The sequence below is a fragment of the Rhinolophus sinicus genome, linkage group LG04 (assembly GCF_036562045.2).
Source record: "Rhinolophus sinicus isolate RSC01 linkage group LG04, ASM3656204v1, whole genome shotgun sequence".
Taxonomy (NCBI): Eukaryota; Metazoa; Chordata; class Mammalia; order Chiroptera; family Rhinolophidae; genus Rhinolophus; species Rhinolophus sinicus.
In genome coordinates this window covers 89,690,043-89,713,593 of record NC_133754.1, presented here as the reverse complement: position 1 = coordinate 89,713,593, position 23,551 = coordinate 89,690,043, and the positions used below count along the sequence as shown (strand labels likewise).

At 34.3% G+C, this 23,551-nt stretch overlaps 1 protein-coding gene across 5 annotated transcripts; it reads right to left on the bottom strand.

Annotated features, from left to right (window-relative positions):
* Positions 1-692: 692 nt before the first annotated feature.
* On the bottom strand, positions 693-23,547 carry ESD (esterase D). Of its 5 annotated transcripts, none has more exons than XM_074329962.1 (10): positions 23,372-23,504; positions 19,991-20,035; positions 17,823-17,897; positions 17,174-17,262; positions 14,480-14,578; positions 12,879-13,003; positions 11,697-11,816; positions 10,113-10,211; positions 7,981-8,148; positions 693-933 (listed from the first exon to the last, which is right to left on the bottom strand). In XM_074329962.1, the coding sequence occupies exons 3-10, from the start codon at positions 17,888-17,890 to the stop codon at positions 853-855; spliced, it is 849 nt and encodes a 282-aa protein (XP_074186063.1). In that variant the 5' UTR covers positions 17,891-17,897; positions 19,991-20,035; positions 23,372-23,504; the 3' UTR covers positions 693-852. The 5 variants fall into 5 exon arrangements, with proteins under 5 accessions (XP_074186063.1, XP_074186061.1, XP_019609120.2 ...); XM_074329960.1 differs by having other exon boundaries at positions 17,823-17,941; positions 23,372-23,463; XM_019753561.2 differs by lacking the exon at positions 23,372-23,504 and adding an exon at positions 18,374-18,436 and having other exon boundaries at positions 17,823-17,941; positions 19,991-20,027.
* Positions 23,548-23,551: the final 4 nt, after the last annotated feature.

The following is a 23,551-nucleotide window of genomic DNA, read 5'->3' as shown; positions in this document are numbered from 1 at the left end:
GGCACAGTGGGATCACCCATCCTCTGTGGCCTTGTTCCATTATGTTGATGACATTCTGTTAACCTCAGATTCTCTTTCTGATTTAGAGCAAGCAGCTCCCTCTCTTCTCCGCCACCTGAAGTCACGCAGCTGGGCGGTGAATGAGGAAAAGGTCCAAGGCCCTGGCTTATCCGTCAAGTTTTTGGGTGTTGTGTGGTCGGGTAAGACAAAGGTTATACCTGAGGCAATCATTGACAAAATACAAGCCTTTCCCCGGCCGACCAAGGTCTCCCAACTGCAGACGTATTTGGGTGTGGGGGCAGAGCCCCAGAAAGTAGTTTACAGGCTCTCGGCCTCACGTGGAGGGGTGCTGGCTCGGGTAGTAGATGGCCATCAGCTGTGGCTGATTGGCCGCCAGCTGTAGCCATTGAGCCATTAGCCACTAATATAACTGCTGCGGCTACGAAGGAGAGCAGAGGAGAGTGGAGGAGAGTGAAAGAGAGTCGCCGGTGGGTTGCAGACAAAAGGGACAGCAGGTCGCACGTCCAGTGAACCCAGCCTCCAGTGAGACAGTAGTGGTATGACTCCCCTGCCTATGGCTCCGTGGGTGTTCCTTTTTGGCCTCACCATATCCTGCGTTCTTGTATGGGGAGCGGGAGCAGAGACCCCACAGGCCGCCCCGCACGACAGTTGGTAAAATAACTTATCAGAAGCAGGTTTCATATATTTATTCAAAAGGTGATTTAACTACAGAGTGAAGCATTTTTAGCATTACAAAATACAGTAATGAAATCTTTTTTTGAAATCTTTTTTCCCTGCATTTCTGTTTATTACAATTTTTATAATTCTGAAGAGTCTCTTTTCTGAGGTTTTTCATGCATTCAGGTATTTTGCATGATGTCTGATGTGATCAGTAATAAAGGTTGCAATGAAGTAGTAGCTATGATCATAACCCTAGAAGACAAAATAGAGATGATAAGACATTTGTCTACCATTCAGAAACATTAATATTAGGGACATTAAATATATCTCTCGTCATTTAATTTACTTGTAAATAGTCAAAATATTACAACATGAAGAAAATTTATAATCAACATCAAGCTTATACTATTCTTAAACATTTTAACTGAATAATAAAAAGAGCAATACAAATATGAAGAAAAATTAAACATTCTGCACAGCCTAGTTTCTAGATGCTGCCATTTATATGCACAGAGAGGAAATAACATTAAATGTACTGAGTAAACATGTAATCCTATCAACAAGGACTTAAAAAAAACAACCAGAATTCAGAGCTTAGAAACACGGACAAAAGTTTCAACTCACATACGTAGCACATCAACATCAGTGAGGGAATGTTAAAATACAAAATAAGCATACATGCACAATATAGAGAAAGAACATGAAAATACCCAAAGGCTCTATCGTTGTTTGGGAAGTCAAACAGAGCCATCATAAATCACGTTAAGAATTCCACTTCCTACACAGTAAAAGCACATCATGTTTCTATTTAAGGAAAAAAGAATAATTCATGAAACTCAAACATCCTTTAGCAATAAACCAAACTGGGTAAAACGTTAGTAAACTCTTGAAAACTACCATGAAGCAGAGAGAAAATGTAATGTGCCAAGCAGCTGAGTTGAAACAGTTACCAACTTATCTGGCCAATTGAAACCACCTGATACAGGTAACTGGAGAGGCAATCCTTGCTCACCCTGTCACCTGAGTACAAGATAAGAGGTAGCTTTCAAAGAAAAAAGATCAAGGGTGTTAAACACCAGATAATTTTGGGGACAGCCCCCCACCCTCAAAACACAATCAAAATACAAACTGAAATAAACTGAAAGAGATAAAAGTCTAAGAAAGATTTTTAACTTTTTAACTTAATTTAGTAAATTGTCTCTGATGGAAGAAAATGGGAATTTTTCTAAGCCCTTAAGAAACAAAAATAGACCTAATAAAAATATCACCTGGGTTTCAGGGAAGAAGGTGGATCCCTAAGGTTTTGATGAATCAGTATGCAATGTATATCTTGGGAACAGCAGCTAATAAAGAGTTCTAGTTTAAAGTCATCAAAGTAACTTAAAAGCAATCTGTCTTCTAGTTTCTGTGGCTAAACCATGGAAGTGAATATGATAAGAGTGTTGTCAAAATTCAGGGTGAGCCTGGAATTAATTTGGTTTCACATTTCTCAATGATTAGACAAGTCCCAGTTAATAAGTTAAATTTAGAGCTAAAGGACAGCTTCTTATATAAAGAAAGAAACTTGAAGTAAAGCACTTTCTACCCATGTAATTCTTGAATTACTACGAGGTTCAACAGGCCCATGAGTTTCAGGCCAAAAAAACCTGTGAAATACAGTACCTTATAGCACCTGTCATTTTTCACAGATGAAAAAATGGATCTGACTGAAAATAGGCACAGTTGCAAGCAAACAGATACCTGAAAACACTTGGTAACAAAACCCTAATGTGACTGAGTATGCTGCATTTTTATACATAGTTTCACTGTATTCAGCACCTTGCAGTTTCAGGCACATAGTGGGTAGTCACCATTTTTGTTATTATTTATTAGAAATCTCAGGGTAAACAGTGACAATTTTGAGCTCTCAAGGGTGTACTGCAAGATAATAATGTATGTCATGTAAAATACAAAGCAAATGTCCTTTAACTTCCAAAATGATATTTAATGGAAGAGTCACCTTTATGAGAAACTGGAAAATGCCTCTCATGAAGGATCAAGATTTTTTTTTTTAATAAATGTCAACATAAAGGCAAGAGAACACATTTGAATTACTGATGTCCTGGTAGATAGAAGATGCTTATATAATTAGAGCTAATTATGTCACTCTTGGCTAGTTTCAAGTTCTATTTATCAATAAAAAATGAAAGTGGCTCCTTTCATTATATTCTTTGAGTTGGTATGTCAAGCAGCTTGTCACTAATATATTTAGTGACACTTGAAAGGGCCTTACTTTCCTCTTTTACTTCACACTTTGAATGGAAAAACCCTTGTAATAAAACTCTCTTAAGAGTATAAAAAGCAGCAGTGCTCCAGCAGCTATAATGAACATTTATTCTAAGACACAGTGTTTGCTTACATATTATCCAGACCCAATTTGAAAAGCTCAGATATGAATCCTTGGGTAAGTCTCATCACAGTACAAAGAAGAAGATTGTTGAGAGATATTCATTTGTTTATTTAATAAGCACTTCCTGAGAGACAACTGTGCTAAGCATGGGGTACAGACATGAGTGAGAGATCCCTGCATTTCTGAAAGTCTGTGTCATATTATTACTCTTCTCTAACAGGCAGGTGCAGAGGCTGAAAATCTCTGAATCTTCAAAAAAGGGCTGGAGGCTTGAGAAGGAAGTATAGCCTTGCTTTGATGTTGTTTCTGCAAGTTTTCATTAGGTCAATGAATTTTTTTTCCTCACTATGTAACTTCAGTAACTGAAAATAAGACATACTAGACCTTTCTTCTTCAGACTAAGGTTTGATCTTTGTATGTTGGCTATCAGAATTCGGCTACCTGTGCTTTTTCAATTTAGAATTGCTGAAGCCAAAACAGAAAAGGCAAAACAATATAAGTTAACAACCAAATAAATATCCCTATGCACTACCCTTCCCTCCTAATTTTTGACAGTTGATAGAGTATAATACAGACTGTGAGCATTTCACACCATTAAAAAGAGATAAAGGGATGAAATTGGACAAACCATACACGATTATACTAATTTTCTTTCTTCCTCCTTAGAGAACTTTCCTTCTTCCTTAGAGAGTATATATACTCTCTATTATTTTCAGCTAATTTAACGCTTCACAGCTCCCATTTCATAAAGAAGTACAGTTATACTATACTTATAATCAAATGATAAAGCAGATGCTAAGACTCTTAAATCTGAGGTAATATGAAGACAATGCAAGGCAGCCTGAAAAATCTGAAAGGCGCCACTGCCAAGGCACGTCCATTCAGTTGCGCATTTGATTACAGCAAATCTAAACCTCCTATTCCAGCTTCAGGTTGTGTAGTTCACTCTCAACCTACCCTTGTGGGGAAGAAAGTGAACAGAAAATATGCTTGAGCTAAACACTGTGACTGGCGATTTCAACACTTTCTCATTTTTTTTACAAGATCTGAATGCTTTGTCTTGACTCTTTATTAAGTATAGCCAACTACATTTTGTAGTTGCCTGGGATATAAACATTTAAAAAATAAACATGTTAATTTATTTTTTCCCTCCAAGAATTTCATCAGTGTCCTAACACTATGCTGTTTTTATAAGAAACTCCAAAGATTTTTCAGTCTTTGTTAGCAGGCTGAAACTTTACTGTAGTAACAACAGAATTTCCTGGCAGTCTTGGGGGCAGAAGAGGCATCCAATATCACTAGTGCCCAAAAGTTAGTCACTTGGTAAAAAACATGGTTTGTTACGTCACTTATAGCTATAGTTAATATACTTAAACACACTGCTGTGTTTACAATCAAATTGGTATTTGGATTTCAAGGTTGGTTATTGATCTAAAACATGTAATTCTGATGATAAATGTTTAAATCAATCTGAAAAATTCCATTACTTAAGGATGGATATTCAGAGACAACAAGGTATATATAAGGTATTGGTTTTTGACATATTTTCCCACATGATATATATAATAGTTTACCTGTTCAAAATATCAAGAAGATTCAAAAAACAGGGAGATTGCTAAGATCTGCTGCATAAGTTAGACAGATAGCAGGTTATGTACCTCTCTCTAATTGCACCCTTTGCTCCTCAGGACCACTGCTTCACCTTGCTTGGGAATGGTTATACTGATGACATTTGTAGTCAAATAACCTTGTTTCCAGTTCTAGTTCCATCATAAGTTAGCTGTGTGACCTCTGATAAATAGGTTACTTTTCTGAGCCTCTCCTTATCTGTAAAACAGGTGTACAGGAGTCATGTATGAAAACTCACAGCAACTGTCATACTTAATGGTGAAATACTGAGTTTTTCCTCTAAGACCAGGAACTAGACACGGATGCCCACTTTTGCTACTTACATTCACTATAGTACTGGAAGTTCTAGCCAGAGCAATTAGGCAAGAGAAAGAAATAAAAGGCATCCAAATTACAAAGGAAAAGGTAAAATTATCTGCTTACAGATGATACAATCTTAAATGTAGAAAACCCTAAATATTCCAATAAAGCTGTTAGAGATAATAAATGAATTCAGCAAAATGGCAGGATACAAAGTACACACACACACACCCACACACAGAATCAGTTGCATTTCTATGCACCAACAATGAGTAATTTGAAAAGGAAATTATGAAAACATTCGTAATAGTATCAAAAAGAATAAAATACTTAGGAATTAACTTAACCAAGGAGGTAAAAGACTTACACAGTGAAAACTACAAAACATTGCTTAAAGAAATGAAAGAAGACACACAAAAATAGAAACACATCCCATGTTCACAGATTGGAGACTTAATATTGTTAAGATGTCAATACTACCCAAAGCAATCTACAGATTCAATGCAATCCCTATCAAAATCCCAATAACATTTTTTTTTCCAGAATGGAAAACTCATCCTAAAGTTCATATGGAATCTCAAGGAACCCCGAATAGCCAAAACAATCTTGAAAAAGAAGAACAAAGCTGGAAAACTCATGTTTCCTGATTTCAAATCTTATTACAAAACTACTATAATAAAAACAGTGTGGTACTGGTATAAAGACAAACATCTAAACCAATGGACTAGAGCCCAGGAATAAAGCTTTGCGTGTAAGCTCAAATGACTTTTGACAAGAGTGCCTAGACCATTCAATGGCGAAAGGACAGTCTTTTCAAAAGATAACTAGATCTTTTGCATGTGGAAAACTAGATATCCACATGCAAAAGAATCAAGTTGGATCCTTACCTAACACCATATACAAAAATTAACTCAAAATGGGTCAAAGACCTAAATGTAAGTCCTAAAGCTATAAAGCTCTTAAAAGAAAACATACAACAAAAGCTCCATGACATTGGACCTGGTAATGATTTCTTGGATATGACACCAAAGGCACAGGCAACAAAAGGAAAAAATAGTCAAATCAGACTTCATAAACATTAAAAAATTTTATGCATCAAAGATAAAGCAACAGAGTAAAAAGTCAACCCACAAAAATGGGAGAAAAATAGTTTCAAATCATATACCTGATAAAGTATTAATATCTAGAATATACAGAGAACTTGTAGTATTCAACAACAAAAAGCAACCCAATTTGAAAATGGGCAAAGGACTCGAACAGGTATTTCTCCAAAGATATACAAATGGCCAATAGCATATGAAAAGATGCTCAACATCACTAATCATTACGGAAATACAAATCAAAATCACAATGAGATATCACCTCACATTCATTAAGACGGCCACTACAGAAAAAGAAAAAAAAGAAACAGAAAAGAATGAAGAAAATAAGTGTTAGCAAGGATGTGGAAAAATTGGACTTAGGCACTGTTGGTGGAAATATAAAATGGTACAACTGCTATGGAAAACAGAATGTAGATTCCTCAAAAAATTAAAAATAGAATTATTATATGATCCAGCAATTCCACTTCTGGGTATATAGCCAAAAGAATTGAAAGACTTGAAGAGATATTTGTATACCCACGTTTATTAGCAGCATTATTCACAAAAGCTAAATGTGGAAGCAACCTAAGTGTCCACTGACAGATGAATGGATAAACACAGTGTGGTATATACAGACAATGGAATTTTATTCAGCCTTAAAATGGCAGGAAATTCTGACACATCCCACAACCTGGATTCATCTTGAGAACATTATGCTACGTGAAATAAGCCAGACACAGAGACAAATACTGTATGATTCCACTCGTATGAGATACTCAGAGTAGTCAAAATCTGAGACAGAAGGTAGAATGGTGGTTGCCAAGGGCTAGAGGGAAGGGAAATGGGTAGTTAATGTTTAATGGGCACAGAGTTTCAATTTCAGAAGATAAAAAGTTATAGAGATGGATGGTAGAGATGGCTGTACAACATTAGGAGTATAAATGTATTTAATAATTAATAACACTTAACTGTACACTTAAAAATACTTAAAATTTGTAATTTTAAAAACTGAAAATAAAGTAAAACAGATGGACAGAATAGGGATGTCCTCTCCTAAGGACAAATAAGCTAATTGTGAAAACATTAATGTACCACATGACATACACATTGATCGAGATTTATTCAAACATTTATCATTATAATCACGTGTTTTAGATCAATGTGCCTGACACATTACCTTAAACTTGAATAAAAATGTTTTTAAAAATCAGAACTACATATAATTTTCAGTGTTTACTTTTCATCCTGAAGTAAAAATTCTGTTTATGTTATGTTCCAAAGCTTATGAAGAAATATTAAAAAATAAATAAATAAAAGCAGAATTTCTTTAATTAAAACTGTATTAGCATAGTTATTAGGTGAGTACTCAACAGTCAAAAGTATTTCAGTCTAGGAAAATTTGCCAACCAATAATTATTCTTAAACAACTAGAAATACCAAACAGTACAACAGATAGATTAGCAGCTAACTCAAACACTATAAAGTGCACATGTGTGTGACACAAACAGCACATAGCTTCTGAGGCTAAGATGTGTGCATAGAGTAAGGCGGAAGCTTGTCCTTTTTATTTTACTGCAACAATAACTGCATGTGTAAAGAAATATATTCAATAATGTTGAAGATTAAGTACTATTCAAGCATTAAACTTCTTGTTACTTAATGTTTTTACAGTGGGACAGAAAACTGCAAATACTTTTCATTGCCAAAACCTTTCCTACTTCTGTGGAATTTGGTCTTGGATATCACTAACTTAATAGGAAGGCTTTAACTTTGTCTTATTATAATTAAAAAATATCTTACTGAGGTAGCATTTCACATTCTAAAATAAGATTGAAAACATACTTGGAATTTTGCTTTTTATTAGTTATTTAAAAGAAGCTAAGGTTTCCTTATACTTGCCTCTTGTAATCTAAAAACAACAGGGGTTTTCTTTTCTGTACAGGCAGCTATGAAGTTATCAGGTAGTAACTGTCCATCTGAAAGAAACTGGTCATCTTTTCCTTGATCAATTAGTATGTCCAGTTGAGAACCTGAATAGGACTTCACAAGATGAGTAGCATCATAAGCCTATAAAAAAGAGGAATATTGAAAAATAAATTTAAAAGTGTCTAGAGGATATTCTTCAGAATATACTATACTAGAACCAAACAGAAACTTAAAGTCACTTAAGCTCTAAGGCTGACTAAATTGGAAATAAGCTTTTAAGTTGGTTTAAAATCTGACTTCCCTGGTTTTTATTTACAAGGTTTTCAGAACTCTATTTCCCAATGCTAGTAGCCTCTTCCCTACTTTCAAGCAGTCCACGACCAGTGGTAAGAATCCTGTATCTCAAGCATTCTTCATAGTATATCCTTTTTTCTCCTAAACCTTTAAGGTTCTTAATCATCTCTCAAGTCCAAAAATAAAAACCCATAACTCTTTTCTCTGTAAATTCCTCCACAAATTGACTATTTCTTCTAATTCCATTATCTTTTTCTATTTCCAAATATTCTCTATTTCAAATAAATAGTCATTTTTTTTGTCTCTTCTTTTTAGCTCTAATCCCAGACATAAATACACTCAGCTCTATCTTTTCCTATTGAATAGCACAAAATGTCTGCTATCTCCATGAGCTTTCAGGAAGACTTGATTTGGATAATCTGAATCATATTAACAACTCCTCATATTTATTATCTGAGCAGTTATCACATTACAATTTTATATTTTACCATCCACCTTTAAATATTGATTATTTGTATCTATTTATTAACCACAATTTTTATGCATTGATCAAGAAAAAACCCAAAATACTTCTCCTTCTAAAGAATCATGCTTTTTAAGACTTACTTTCTTTAATCTTAAAAGGAGAGTGGAAAGGGACCTATTAAATCCAACTAGTTCTCTGTTCTCATAATTCTGCATGGCCTCCTTATAGCAATAGTAAATTAAATAATAGTCTACACACAGCATAATTAAGATAATGAAATCTACTGCCAATGGAGAAAAATTATATACTTAGATTTCTTTATAGGTTTCCTGTGCCTCTGCCTCTCCCCTCCTTCTCCCAATCACCTGGTCTTTCCCCCACATCTTCTATTAGACCATAAGCACCCTGTAGATAGGAAGGGGTCATCACTTTCGTGACATAAGATCTCAAACTCTGAACAGACTGTACACGTGGCAAGGGCTCAAAACACTGATGTATGTACACTGTCAGTTCTCAAAGTACCTAAATTAATCTTTTCAGCACTCTTCCAGTATAATAAAAATCTAAGCCTAAACAAAACAAAATTCTAATCTAGAGAGTAAAGAACTAACCCTCCAATGTGTTAGAATTTCAATGACCAATCTTAAAACAGGGGTCCGTGTGTAAATGACACACAACTATAAGACACAGCTATAAGACTTTTTCCCCCTCGAGTATTTTCTATTTATTAATGTGAACATGGTGATGAGTTCATTTATAAAATATTGAAACTCTTAATGGAGTTTGCAAATGGCCCATGTCTACACAAGAGTAAAATGAGTTTCAGGAGAAAGAGCCATTTTTATTTTCATTTTGAAGCATCTGCTCCTATGCTAGAAAAAGCAATCTTGCTGTTGGGAATATTGTCATAAATGTACATTACAAAATATCTATTTTTAAAGACAAATCTAGAATTTAAAATTCAAATCTGAGAGATGCTAGAGAGATACAAAATAATTAAAAAGCTAGGTCTCATGGTTCCTATTGTACAATTGAGCATATAGTTAATAAAAGGCAAATCTAAATTTAATAATAATATGTGGTATTTTTGAAAATGATAATATAGAATATTAATTTAGAAATAAAGATAAATCGATCATTAGCAGGAAAAAATGTAGCATCAGAATATCTGGCATAATTCAATACAATCAGAAAGTAGGGTTTTTGTTATATGTTTATACTTTTGTTAAGTATTTTTAACTCTGGATTTATGACTAGGCCAGGAATATAAAGTCTGCAGTACACAGCTTTTAAAACAAATTTGAAAACTTCAGAATGAGTATTGAGATAGCCATCTACCACCTACCTTCCATTTACTTTGATCTGTTCCCAAATATCCACTAAAGGCCTTTTTGCCCCAAGGACAGAGCACTGGATTGCAAATTGGAGCAAATGCTGAGACAGACTTCAGAAACAAAAGAAATTTAAAACCAAGTTACATGTTGCTAAATCAAATATGAACAGATATTTGCAACTTCCTTAAAAACTCAAAAGTTATTTGCAACTTGCCATGAAAACCCCCATGAATAATTTTCCTTTTGCTATATTATGGGCCTAGATTGTAGGTGTCTCCAAAACACATCTTTTGTGTGTTCTATTAACAGAGCTAATAAAGTACAGGTGTTAAAATAATGCAAAGCAATACATTTCATTTTTAATAAGTAAGGCACAAATGGAAGTTTATATTCAGTTTCTACTCCTATTTTCCACGTAAAATTAAGGTGTAGTAATATAAAACAGTTCATGCCTACCTTTTTGAACAGGTTATTAAATCTAAGACACATTATTTCTCTCCTTTTTAAAAATACAGTATAATATTGTGTTCTGTGCAATGTTGTCACTGGATAAGGTGCAGAGATGGAATTTCTCAGTTTCAGAGTGTTTATCAATGTTAGGTTTTATCAATGTCTACTAGCTATTTTAAAGGACAAAAAAATTCAACTAAATTTGAGTTTTCTCCCTCAAACACAATAAATTGATTACCTTTATATACAAAAAAGGGGAAACTAAAACCCTTATTTAAAAAACCCACTATCATGCCATGAATTAATTCAATTTTATAATAAAGCTTACCAAAAGGAAAATATTTGGTGCCATAGCAAGAAACTGCTATGAGAAATATTTTCATTTCTCAGTGGCACACCACAAATAACTAAGTTCTTCCTAAGGGAAGAAAATGGATTAAACAAATCCTGAGGTCTCTGATAGCCTTGTTATTTTAAAGACAGAAGTGATCTTAAGATGATCACTGTCTTCAACATTTCCTTTTCAACATTTCCTTTCTTGTATGCTGCTCTACACAGTATGACACTCAACATACAGTGGTTATTCCAACTTGGCTCATTTAAACAAACAAAAAAGTAAAGCTTCAAAGCTTCAAATAAATGAGTAGGAAGGCTGAGAGTAATATTTTTCAGTCAAGCTGCATTCCAGTCATCAGAGGCATTAAGAACAGAATTTTTAAACTTTTACAAATCATGAATATCTTTGCCCTCAGAAAATCAAAATCAACTTTACAAAGATATTCCTGGTAAATATATAAGTAAATGATACATACTGTCACAATAACATTAATCAAGAATAACGGTTAGGAAAGAAAACTTCCTAGGAACATATAGTTTGAATTGAAGCAATGAAATATAAGACACAATTTACAATACTTCTAATAGACCAACAAGAAACCACTGTGACTGAATTCTTATCCTTCTGATTCTGTAGCATACACTGTGTGATCAAATTTCATACTCCTCCCCACCTCTTGAAATTCCCAAGACTTCTAGAAAAAAGTAGCCCCAATACTACAACAATATCCTAATTTTAATCTTTGAAGGTTCCTAATATTATATTATCCAAGAGAGATACTTGTCACTAGAAGCTTAAGTAATCTTACTTTGTATTTTCCAGGATTCTTTAAAGCACAAATCAGAGCTCCATGGCCTCCCATGGAGTGGCCAAAAATAGACATCCTTTGGGGGTCCACTGGAAAATTGGCATTTATGAGTTGGGGAAGCTGGAGAAAATTTAATAGTGTGACAAAAGATATGAGAGAAAGTTTAGACTTTTTTAGAGTTATACAAAATTACACAATCAAAACTTCCAAATCAGTCTTACAATGGCATGAACCAGTAAAGATTAAAAAAAAAAATTCAGGTAAACAATGGTAATTATATATCACTGGAGAATATATGGTACATCTTCCTCATGAAGCAACTTTAAGAAGATGCAGAAAGAACTTTAAATGTCCTAAACTCTTGATCTAGTAATTTCACTTCTTGGAATCTAGTCTAAGGGAAAAATCCTTAAGGGGAAAGAATTATACACAAAGAAAATCAACACAATAATATTTATTATGGTAAAAAAAAAAAGTAAAAACACAAGTATTCTACATTAGAAAAAAGTAAATTATGGTATATGACAGAATGTTGTGTAACTATTAAAATTTTTACAAATAGATTAGAATACTGGAAAGTATTTATTTTTACCATGAAAAAAAGAACAAGATAAAAAAAGTTTTACAATTATATTAAAATGAGTTATACAAAAAAACCTGGAATATACCAAAACACAGTTGTTGGGGGGTGACAGAATTATGGGTGACTAAACTTTTATATTATTGTTTCTGAGTTTTTATGATATGGTACATAGTATTAATTAAAATCATATGAAATTTAGAAAAATGCATAAACTGCACACAAATATTAATAAAAGTAATGCTTTACCACTTATATTTTGTAAGCCTTGATTACTCACTATAAAATATGTCTGAATGAACCAGCTGCCAGAGAAATAAAAAGTTTTTCATCAATTATTTTGTTTGCATAACCTAGGCAGTGCATACAGGTATCAATATAATTGTTAAACTCTAAAACTGCACTAAGTGTTAATTAAAATGGCAGAAAATAGGATTGTAATGCTAGTAAATTTTGGAATTTTCACTAAGATAATTAATAAATATGTGTCAAGAAGATTCAACAATACCATACCCTGGTTTAAAATTCTCAGGACTAGAAAGACTTTCTATAAAAAATCAAGCTTTTGGCAGTCATCAATTAATAATTACAACATAAATTACCTCCTCCGTTACATAAGAGTACATTCTGTAGTTAGTTTTCCAAGGTTCTTCAGTGGCATTCACATAAAACCCAGCACCAGTGCCGAAGTCCCAGCTCTCATCTTCTCCTTTAATGTTGCAGCCACCTATCAATAAAAAATTCTGTGGTTTCATCTACTCTATCATAGTGGCCCATGTTTAATAACACATTTTTAAATGAATCTCAAAGTTCACTTGCCTTAAAGCTGTTTACCAAATATTTGGGCTCTCTTCTGCCTTTTGGGGCACATACTTCCCGGCCCTCTTAAGTGGGCCCACGTGACTAGTTCTAGCCAATGAGATGAGAAAGGGCATGCCCTTCCAGGCTGGGGTATTCACTGTCAAAGTAAGGCGCACTGGCCTTCTATTGATGAAGTTCCCTCCTATATATATTCTGAACATACACTTCTTCACTCTGTTTTACCTGTCAAAGGGCTTGTATTCTCTTTTTACCTTTCAGAAATGCGTTGAGATTCCTTCTCTGATGACCATGCCCCCATGACCAACACTTCCATATCTCTCCTTATCCCTTACAAGGGAAGGGAGGCAAATTCTTGTGCTCAATTCACTACCATGAACTGGAAGTGTCTCCTTGTGTACTTTGGAATTATTCCATCATGTTTCCCCTATTTACCCATCCCTCAAGGGATTTTCTTGTATTCTTTTTTAATATATTAGGTTTTATTTTATATACTTGCATGTAGTTAAAACGCCAACCAATGGGATGTTAAACAGAATTACACTAATATGTAGAGTAATTTGACGGAAACAACCTCTTCATAACATTCAGTCTATACATCCAGGAATATGATATTTTTACATTTATTAAAGTCTTCATTTAGGCTCTTTAGCAAATTTTATGATTTTTAAAAATAAATCTATTTTAAAAGTTTATTCCTAGACATTTTTTATTTTTGATGCTATTTTGAATTAAAATTTTTATTACATCTCTAGCAAGACATGTCTTGCTTTTGTGTAATATGGCTTGTGAAAGGAAATGCACTTTAAGGCCAGCAATTTAACTTCCAGATAGCTTTAGCTGCCATTTAAATTCCATTTCCTGACACTTCTAGGATCACAAAACTAGTTTTAACGATCTGATGGATTAAGTTCTCCAATGTTTGATATTCTCATTTCTCTAATGTAAACATTCTAATCATTTATATTAAAACAAATATTTGTTTAACTATATGATTATTTGGTGACTAACAGAGATGAGAAAATACATAATTATCATGTGACCTATGGAATAGAAAAAATAATTTCCTATGCATTGTATGTTATTTTGACACTAGTGCCAATATGATATATTAATTGAGTTGTTCAAACTCTGTTGTGAAGTGTCTCAACCTGTAAAATGGGAAGAGCAAAACTATTCCCTCTCATAAGAGTGATGTCATGAGTAAAATTCACAGGAAAATGTATATAACATAGTATTTTAGAGTCATGATGTCACTTGAAAGATTAATAGAGATAATAGTAAAAATAAGAAATGAATTTTATAATGTATACATTATTCCACTTATAACTTAGTCTTAAAGATTTATATTTTTACAAAGGCTTTCTGGAACAAGAATACTTACGAGGACTGGTATCTGGAGCAATGACAACAAGGCCGTGTTCTGAGGCAGCCTGATGATAACCAGATTTTGATATAAAATTCTGTTCTGTGCAAGTTAAACCTGAAGATCAAAAATATTGTTATTCTATATTGCAAATGGTTTATAAACTATAATATTTTTATACTACAGGAAAATCATCTCACTTGATATTATCAAAAAAAGTTTAGAAATAATTCTGAAGAAGACACTAAAGTTCCCTTTCTCATAAAATTTATACAGTATTAATCTAAGATCTGTCTTAGGTTAAATGCTCCTATAGCTGTCCTTTGAAAGTCACTCATTAAAGATTCAATTACTAAAATCCTTAGGACCAGATATGTTTGGGAATTCAGAATTTTTCAAGCTTGTGGAATAGCAATATGGAACATAAAACAAATATTACAACAACTCCAGTGGTTTTAATTAAACATGTTACTATTCATGAATCAAAACATAAATGTTCACAGTAAGTGAGATAATATCATAGTCATCATAATACAAATAAGTTAATACTTTTACATACAAGTAGTTCACAGCAACAAAATTCACCCTAATCATTTTTGTACTACTCCATGCACTAAGAAGAGAGTAAAGGTCATCAGACACCATCCTTAAATTGAGTTTTAGCCCTAGTTTTTACAACTGTTTCTGCCACTTTTCCTACCTCTATGCTTTTCACTTATGTGATAGGAAAGATGACTTAATTCTCATATTATAGGAGTCTAATACTATAATGATGTGAGAATGGCCAAGAATGAACTGGCACTAGATGCCTGAGCTGAACAGCACTTTTCCAGTGGTCAATGATAAATATCCCACTACACCTGATAATTAGCAATGTCAAAGTTTATAGACACACATGATGCAATATGAATTAACCCTTTTGCTGTGATGTTCGTTTATATTCAAATGAATATATCCAAAATTTTTATACACAAAAATGTCATTTATATACAAAGCAGCTCAAATTGTTATTATTAGATGCATAAAATACTCAAAATATCAACTTTTTGTGGATTTTTTTGTGGATTTCTGACACATTTTGAAAAAAAATAAACTTGAAATCAATTAACGCAGCGAAAGAGTTAACTACAGAACACTTTTATAGTTTCTATGTATCCCCTAACAGCTAGCACAGAAACTTATGAAATGATTGCCCAATAAAGATTAAATTAATACATAATTATAAGAATAAAACCTTATAAGTATCATTGGATAATGTTATGAGAGTTTACAGTTAAGTAAACTGTTAGGACATACATACTTTCCCTAGTCATGACAAGAGAACAAGGTCCTCGTTTACCACCATGTTCCTTCCCAATACATTTTCTAGAGATACTAGAGCCATATCGTAGTGGAGAACTGCCCCAAGTACTAATAAAACGTTAGCAATTTTGCTGACCTTAACATAAATGTGTTCAAAGGAGGCAGGGTGATATGGTAGAAATCATATTACCATATAATCAGGATTTTGGATTTCAGACAGGATCTGTTTCTAAATGTCCCTCAGTCACTTACTAGCCAAACAAAATTGGGCAAGTAACTCAAATACTCTGAGCCTCAGTTCTTCCACTTGAAAAATGGGCATAATATTGCCTATTTTTACCTTATAGGGTAGCTATGAGGATTAAATGTGGTAACATATATAGAGCCTTGAATTGTGTCTGGGACACAGTACCCAGTAACTTGCACAAATCTGTTTCAGAGGCCAGAGAAAATTATTTTTTCTTTTACATAAATTCCTCGATGAAGGTAGTAGGGACTGAATTCTAGACTCAGAAATGAAGATAATTCTACCATTAGGATTATTCTCAAGAGTATGGAGATGGTTACTAATTAATAGCTACTTGACCAACTCCACTTATTTTATATGGAGAGTTGTCTTTTGTGGAACAACTTTATTGAGTTATAATTCAAATGCCATACAATTCACCCATTTAAAGTGTATATATAGCTCAATGACTGTTAGTATATTTATAATTATGCAACCATTACCACCATCTAATTTTAGGACATTTTCATTACCCCCAAAAGGAACCCCATACTCATACATTAGTGGTCACTCTCCATTTTCTCCTCACCCTCTTCCCTTAGCACCAGGCAACCACTAGTCTACTTTCTGTCTTTATAGATTTGCCTATTATGGGTATTTTATATAAATGGAATTTAACAGTCTTTTGTGAATGGCTTGTTTTATTTAGCATAAAGTTCTCAAGGTTCATGTATGTTGTATGTAGCATCTATGAGGACTTCATTAATTTTATTATTGAATAACATTCCATTATATGGATATACCACATTTTATTTATCATTTCATCAACTGATGAACCTTTGGTCTGTTTCCATTTTTTTTGCTACTATAAATAATGTATGATATATGAACATTTGTGTGCAAGTTTTCTTGTGGACATCTTTTCAATTCTCTTGAGTATACAGCTAATAAAGGGTTGTTTTGATGATTGCCCTGACTTGGGCAATTGAAAAAGAAGTGAAATAAATGTAATTCAGTAGGTCTAAAATGATTCTCGGGATAAATAAGAGTAGACTATGACAGGATCCTAAAGTCTTTTATAAATGGGTTAGAAAGCACACCAATAAGGCAAGATGAAAGAGTAAGATAAACCAGTTAAAAAGAAAAATAAACTCCTTTATAAAACTCAAATGCATAACACTTACCAGACAGCCAATATAGTGCAGGGCATTTTCCAGTTTCTGCCTTTGGTGGTAAGTAGATAGCAAATTTCATTTTGCATTTCAGTTCAACACTATAATTTTAACAGTCACAACAACAATATAAATCAATGCTTCTCATTAGTAAAGACAGAAACAAAATAAGTGACTTAATATCCAAATTAAGTGATTCCACCAACATTGAAGGAATATACCTTAGACCTTAAAGAAAGAATGGGGCCAACTCAGCATAGTGATCTATTAACCAACTTGAGCCTATGCTGTATACAAAACAGTCATTTTGGGCAGAATAAAAGAATAAATGTAATATCCTCAATGTGGTACTAATATTATTAAAAGAAAACTTTCTGTTTTTAAAAAGATGTATGAAATTTTATAAAAATTGAATTCTAAAGATTTTTAAATAACATGTTTGCTCATGTACATTTCAATGGTCATCCTTAATTTGCTCTGTATCACTAATATTTTATTAAAATCACTAATATCGTGGCTAACTAATTTTGATAAAAAACAGGTATTTTTTTCCATGTGAAAAGTAATTCATACAACAATGATCTTTCATGGGTTTATTTAAAGAATCAAACGGATGGAAGCAAAACAAGAGATATGTAAAATGGCATCTTTCTGTAGTTACCTGTCATGTTCAAAAACTTTCTGCAATCCCCCAAAGCACTTGTTGCTGGAAATCTGTTTCAACGCCATTTTTTTCCTATTAGTGAAGATTAATCTCTTTAAGTTGTAGAGAATTAGTTCCTGAAAAATTTGAAAAACAAACTGTTTTCGGGTAAACTGTTTTTCACCTAGAATTTTTCTTCACATGCTAATTTTCTCAGATAAATAACATAAAGAAACCAACTTTCATACACACATTTTCATTTGTTACTCACTTTAAAAAACTTTAGTATGTCATTACCAATTTACTAACAAGTTTGTGTGTGTGTGTATGTGTGTGTGTGTGTGTGGACTGTTTCAAATTCTTTTTAGAAAGAGGCAGAATATAAATAAGTTACTAATTGATTACATTAGCTTAGAAGATTAAGGATTGTTAATAGCTTACCTGTTAACTGTAACAAGGGAGTCAAAAAATTGGTATGACTGATTATGGTTGATTTTAAAGTAGGAGGCAAGTGATATAACAATAACGATTTTGATAATAATAACAGGTAACATTTATTGAACACTTACAGTGTGATAGGCACTTTTCTTTATGCTAAACCAGATCAAATTATTCATCCTATGAGAATTTTTCTGAGAAAGTGATGCACAACTGTTAGATCAATGTTTTTCCTTTTAAAACAAACCAACAAGTTAAACATAAGCCTGTTCTAAGTGCAATTAAAAGTGCAGCTTGTCATCAGGAAATTTTGAAGTTTGGGAATTCTTTTCTCTCCAACAAATCTTTTAAATTTTCATGAATAATTTAAAACTTAATTGTTAAAATACCACATATTTTAAATTTTTAATAAATACGAAAAGAATTGGAAAACCATCTTTATCATAAATGCCTACTGAACAAAGAGGAACCAGACCAATTTCGATCTGTATCTCTCAAGGAAGGATTTCCTTCCCCTCCTTAATATAAATCAGTAAGCTGTACACACTAAATAAAAAAAACCCTCAGATACTAAGAATAGGTATTACCACTCTGCTAGTCCGCTCAGTAAAATATTCTACTGTATGCTGATCAGATGCAGTGTTAGGGTTACTCCTCAAAGGTATATAACAATCATCTTAAAAGCTAATTTTGGAAATGTCTGCAAAATTCTAAGTAAGATGTTTCAATCCTACCTTTCATCTCATCAATAAGTAAAGCTGGGATTTACTTATGGAAAGCTGGGATTTGAACCAGAAAATCTGACATCAGAGCCGTTATTCTTTGATGCTATGCTCTCCTGCCTCCCTAGAGGGTCTTTAAATACTCTTTTACTTTGAGACATTCTAAGATTGACTAATTTTATAGGAGTTGTACTACAGTTACAGACAATGAAATCACCTTCTATCCACAGGTTTATGCTTTTAATCATAAAAGATAAATTCTTAAACTGCTCACTAGATGTTATTAATTACTGAATATTAACTTCAACTATTCTTGTTCATAATCCTATCTTAAATAATGAACTAACAGAGATAGATGTATAATTTTAACATATATACACGAGACAAAGGAATAAAATTTATTTGCTTAATTATACTATAAGGAAATCCTATTTTCTTAAACCTAGTAGGGACTGTCTGCTTTCCCTAAACATGGTACACTGAGCCTGTATCTAGTACATAAGTGGTACCAATAATTATTTGTTCAATGAACAATTAATTTTTTAGCTTCTTACTAACAATAATGTGAAAGTTTTAAAAATTACCTTATTCTTTATCTCTATTATTCAATACTTTGTTATTCATCTATTTTAGTAAACTCTATTTCCTCTGCTCTTTGAATGTTCTTTTATTAAAATTCAAAATCAAATACTTCCTATTTGGCCAGACAAAACAAAGTTAAAATACTATTTTTTAAACTAGCAGAATGAATTAAAAAAATAAAAGCCTTTTAACTTTTTTTCCCTGGCCACCCATTTTAGAAACTATCTTCAATTATAAAATCAAGAAAAAAAGTTAGGCTCAATAAGAAATATGACATAAGCTAAGAACTAGATAAGATATACTATGATTTATGATAGGATACACCACACGATTTATATTTTTCATAAAAAATTTGTTATGGACAAATAATATGTTTCAAACCAAGTTATTAGATTTTTCATCCAACTTTCAAAGTAACACACAAGAAATAAAACTTAAATTGACCTGTCTAATTGGTGCTTTTTTGTCTGTACCAAAGGGTAGATAATCCTGGAAAAAAAAGAGACAAAGTGGTTTATAAATGGGACATACTTTTCACAACAAAGGTTATAGAGACATGTATAGTAGAGTACATACTCTCAACAGAGGTATTTGCTTTTCCTGAGGTAGGTGATTGTCTACCCTGAATATGGCAGCATGGAAAATGTAGCTATTGGAACAGCACCAACACTTCACCTTGGTCCTTAATCTAATTACCTTAATATCTATTTTGCCACAAGGCCTGGTGTTTGGTCAAAAACTTTTGCTGGAAGTAAGATTCCTATAAAGAAAGCTTTCTTTTTTTCTTTACTTTTAAAAAAATATATATGTATATGTATTTATGTGTGTGTATATATAAATATATAAATATATATATAAATACATATATGTATATTTTAAGTTTTAAAGTGTCTTTTGGAAGTATGAGATGTAGTCAACTCCTGAGAGTGAAGAAAAGGAGTGAGGACTAGAAAAGTAGAGAAAGATAAAAAGCCTAGATCTGTCTGACCAAGAGTTGTGGGTCTAACTTGTTATGCAGAGAGGGAAACAGAAGGAAGAGATAAGAACTTAAGGATTCCTGGGTTGACTGGCTGGGAAGGAAGAACTTGTGAGAAACTGATTGGGCTTATGAATGATGCTCAAGTGACCATCACAAACAAACAAATAAGTAAAAATTTACATAGTATATACTAAGTGTCATTTGTCTTACAGATGTTTCATTTAGGTTTTAGAACAGGTTGTGTGGGAGAAATGGAGTGATAGGGTAAGGTAAAATACTAAAAACTAAAACAACCCCCCTCCCAAGAAAAACCCAAAACAAAAACAAAAAACAATTTCATAGTACCAGTGGGAGTTACACGATTTTCCTAGAAAGTCAATAAAATGAATATCAATATTCTTTAAAGAAAGGTTCTCTCAGTGCACTGTACATGCAAACCATCAGGTAAACAACTATAGGAAATGGTCTTTATTCACAAAGCATGCATTCTCCCAAAAGGCCATATTGTCAAATATTACTTTTCTTCCCTTTAGTTACTGAAGCTAAATGTCAGCCACTTCCAGAAATCTGTGTTCTTTGCATTTTCCCCCATTCTTTCCTGCTTCCCATGAGTCTCAAAAGTTTTCTATATATCTCTCTACCAGTGTTTTTGCTCCCGTTCTCTTGGAATCCTTGGACTTTGTTCCATTTCTTCATTTTCAGTGTGTCCCACATCACTGCCTCTTAATAACCTACACAAGTTTTCTCCACATCACGGGATTATGGTACTGCTGACCAACCCTTTGTTCAAATACTCTCCTCAGAGAACACTCAGGGTCTGGGTTTTTCTCTTCTTTCTCCTCCCATGGCCCTTTCCTTTTCTCTTTACACACATTTCCCTAATTCCCATTCCCTAAGTTTTAACTACACTTTCTGGGTGAAAGAATCTATCTAAATCTGCATCTCTAGACCCAATCATTCTCAAGCATTAATGCCAGAATTTAAATTTCTTCCTGGACCCTTCTAAGATATGTCACTGGCTAGTAAAACTCAACACATCTGAAATTAAGCTTTTATCTCCCACTTTCAAAACATTTTTTTTCTTTCCTTTTCTTTGCCTTTCTTTTTATCCATGCTTGTCTTGCCCAATCTGTGGTCTTAAAGTTACCCCTTCTTTGAATTTCCACTGTCACCATCCTAATTATACCCAAGAAATTAAAACTTAGCCTCTTATTGTGTTTCCTTCATGTATGCCTCACTACAATCAACCTTGTATGGAAGCCTGGGGCTTTAATCCATTTAACTTACTGCTCAGTGGATACATACATGTCACGTCTTCAGGCCAAACATGACTGACATGAAATTGTTAGTCAGTTTAATTAATTTTTTATAATTGTGATAAAAAGACACAACATAAAATTCACTGTCTTAATCATTTTTAAGTGTATAGTTCAGTAGTATTAAGTACATTCTGTCAATTTAAAAAAACATGGTTAGCTTGTTCACATTAACTACCAGATGAGAAACGCTTCACTACGTCCATATATACGTCCATCACGTTTTAATTGTGTACTAAGCACATTCTGTTTCCCATCATAAAAATTCACTGGGCTTGCCCATATATGAATTTTTATTTAGCCTGGGGAATAAATGTAACATCCATGAACTCCACAAACACCTTAACTCGGCTCTTAAAATTGTCTTCAATAGTCCCACACTACTTTTATGGCCTCACTTTCTATTTTTTTACTTTTAGTCAAACTCAATTACCTATAATCCTAGTATAGCCTGGATGTTTCTACGGGGTGGCTTTGTTCAATGGTATAATGGTTCTACAGCAGGTTCCGGAGCCAGCCTCTCTAGGTTCAAATTCTGGCTTCACCACCTACTATTAGGTTGTTACAAAAGTAATTGTGGTTTAAAAGGTTAAAAATAATTGCAACAACTGCAATTACTTTTGCACCAACCTAATATCTAATGACTTTGGGTAGGCTGTGTAATTTTGTATGCCTCGATCAATTTCATAGGGTTGTTCCCAGGACTAAATGAGTTAATTCACGTGCTGCTTAGAGCACTGCTGGCTATGTGAACACAAATGTTATGAACACAAATGTTAGCTATCATCATTCTCGGTATCTTCGAATAACCTCCTTCAAAGTCTGCTCAAATGCCATCTCCCTGATGACGCCATCAGAAATCACCCCAGGACCCTACAGAACTCTGACAGAGCACTTACAATACGAACAGACTTCCTGAGTCTGCAAGTGCGTCAGGCGATGCGGGGCCCCCAGCACCCCCTGGTGCGTGCTCCTGACCTGCACCCTCGGGTGACCAGCCCCGGGTCGTCGCCCTGACGCGGACCCAGCCCGGGGTGGCCCGCCGGTCTCTGCCTCCTGAACCAAGCACCTCTAACTACTAACTCTTTGTGGCTTGTTACTCAGTAAACTGGGTACAGTGTATACATTTACTTCACGCGCTGGTGGTCGCGTGTAAGGGCGGGAAGTCTTTATGAAAATGGGAAAAATCTATGGAAATGTAGAAGCCACGGGATAAACCGGCAGCTTCCCCTCAGGATGCGACACCCCCGAGCGCCCCGGGTTACACATTTTTGGAAGCTCAGTAAAAGAAAAGGAATTTGGGACGAGGCGCTGGGCCTCCGGACAAGGTCCTCGCTCCAGCGCCCAAGCCCTCGGCCTCCTGCCACGGCTCGGTGGCGTGTTGCGCCCGGGGAAACAGTCTCCACGCTCCCGCCTAAGGGACTCGCCGCAGGCCTCAGCGTCCGCCCGACCAGGCCCCGCTGTGTCGCCGACGCAGCCGAGACCCAGACAGGCCCAGGCCATCGGGCCCCTGCGCAGACCCAGTCTTACCTGGTATGGCTGCGGAGGCAGAGAGAAGAGAAGCAGCCCAGGAAACTGCAAGGCGGGGCCTCAACATGGCTGCTGGTGCCGCCCACTCTGGAATCCGCCCCCCATCGGGTCCGCCCACTACAGGTCCTAACCCCTGAGGCCCTTCTCCTCGTCCCCGCCCTTCCACGGCCCCGCCCCGAC

What these genes read in the sequence shown, in the direction of transcription:
- ESD (XM_019753561.2), bottom strand. Translation starts at nt 18,421, where the DNA reads ATGAATAATTTGATCTGGTTTAGCATAAAGAAAAGTGCCTATCACACT. An exon ending in AAAGTTTTTGAACATGACAG is followed by an intron (nt 17,263 to 17,822) that starts GTAACTACAGAA and finishes TTAAAATTATAG; the next exon opens with TGTTGAACTGAAATGCAAAA. An exon ending in TGCACTATATTGGCTGTCTG is followed by an intron (nt 14,579 to 17,173) that starts GTAAGTGTTATG and finishes TTTGATCTTCAG; the next exon opens with GTTTAACTTGCACAGAACAG.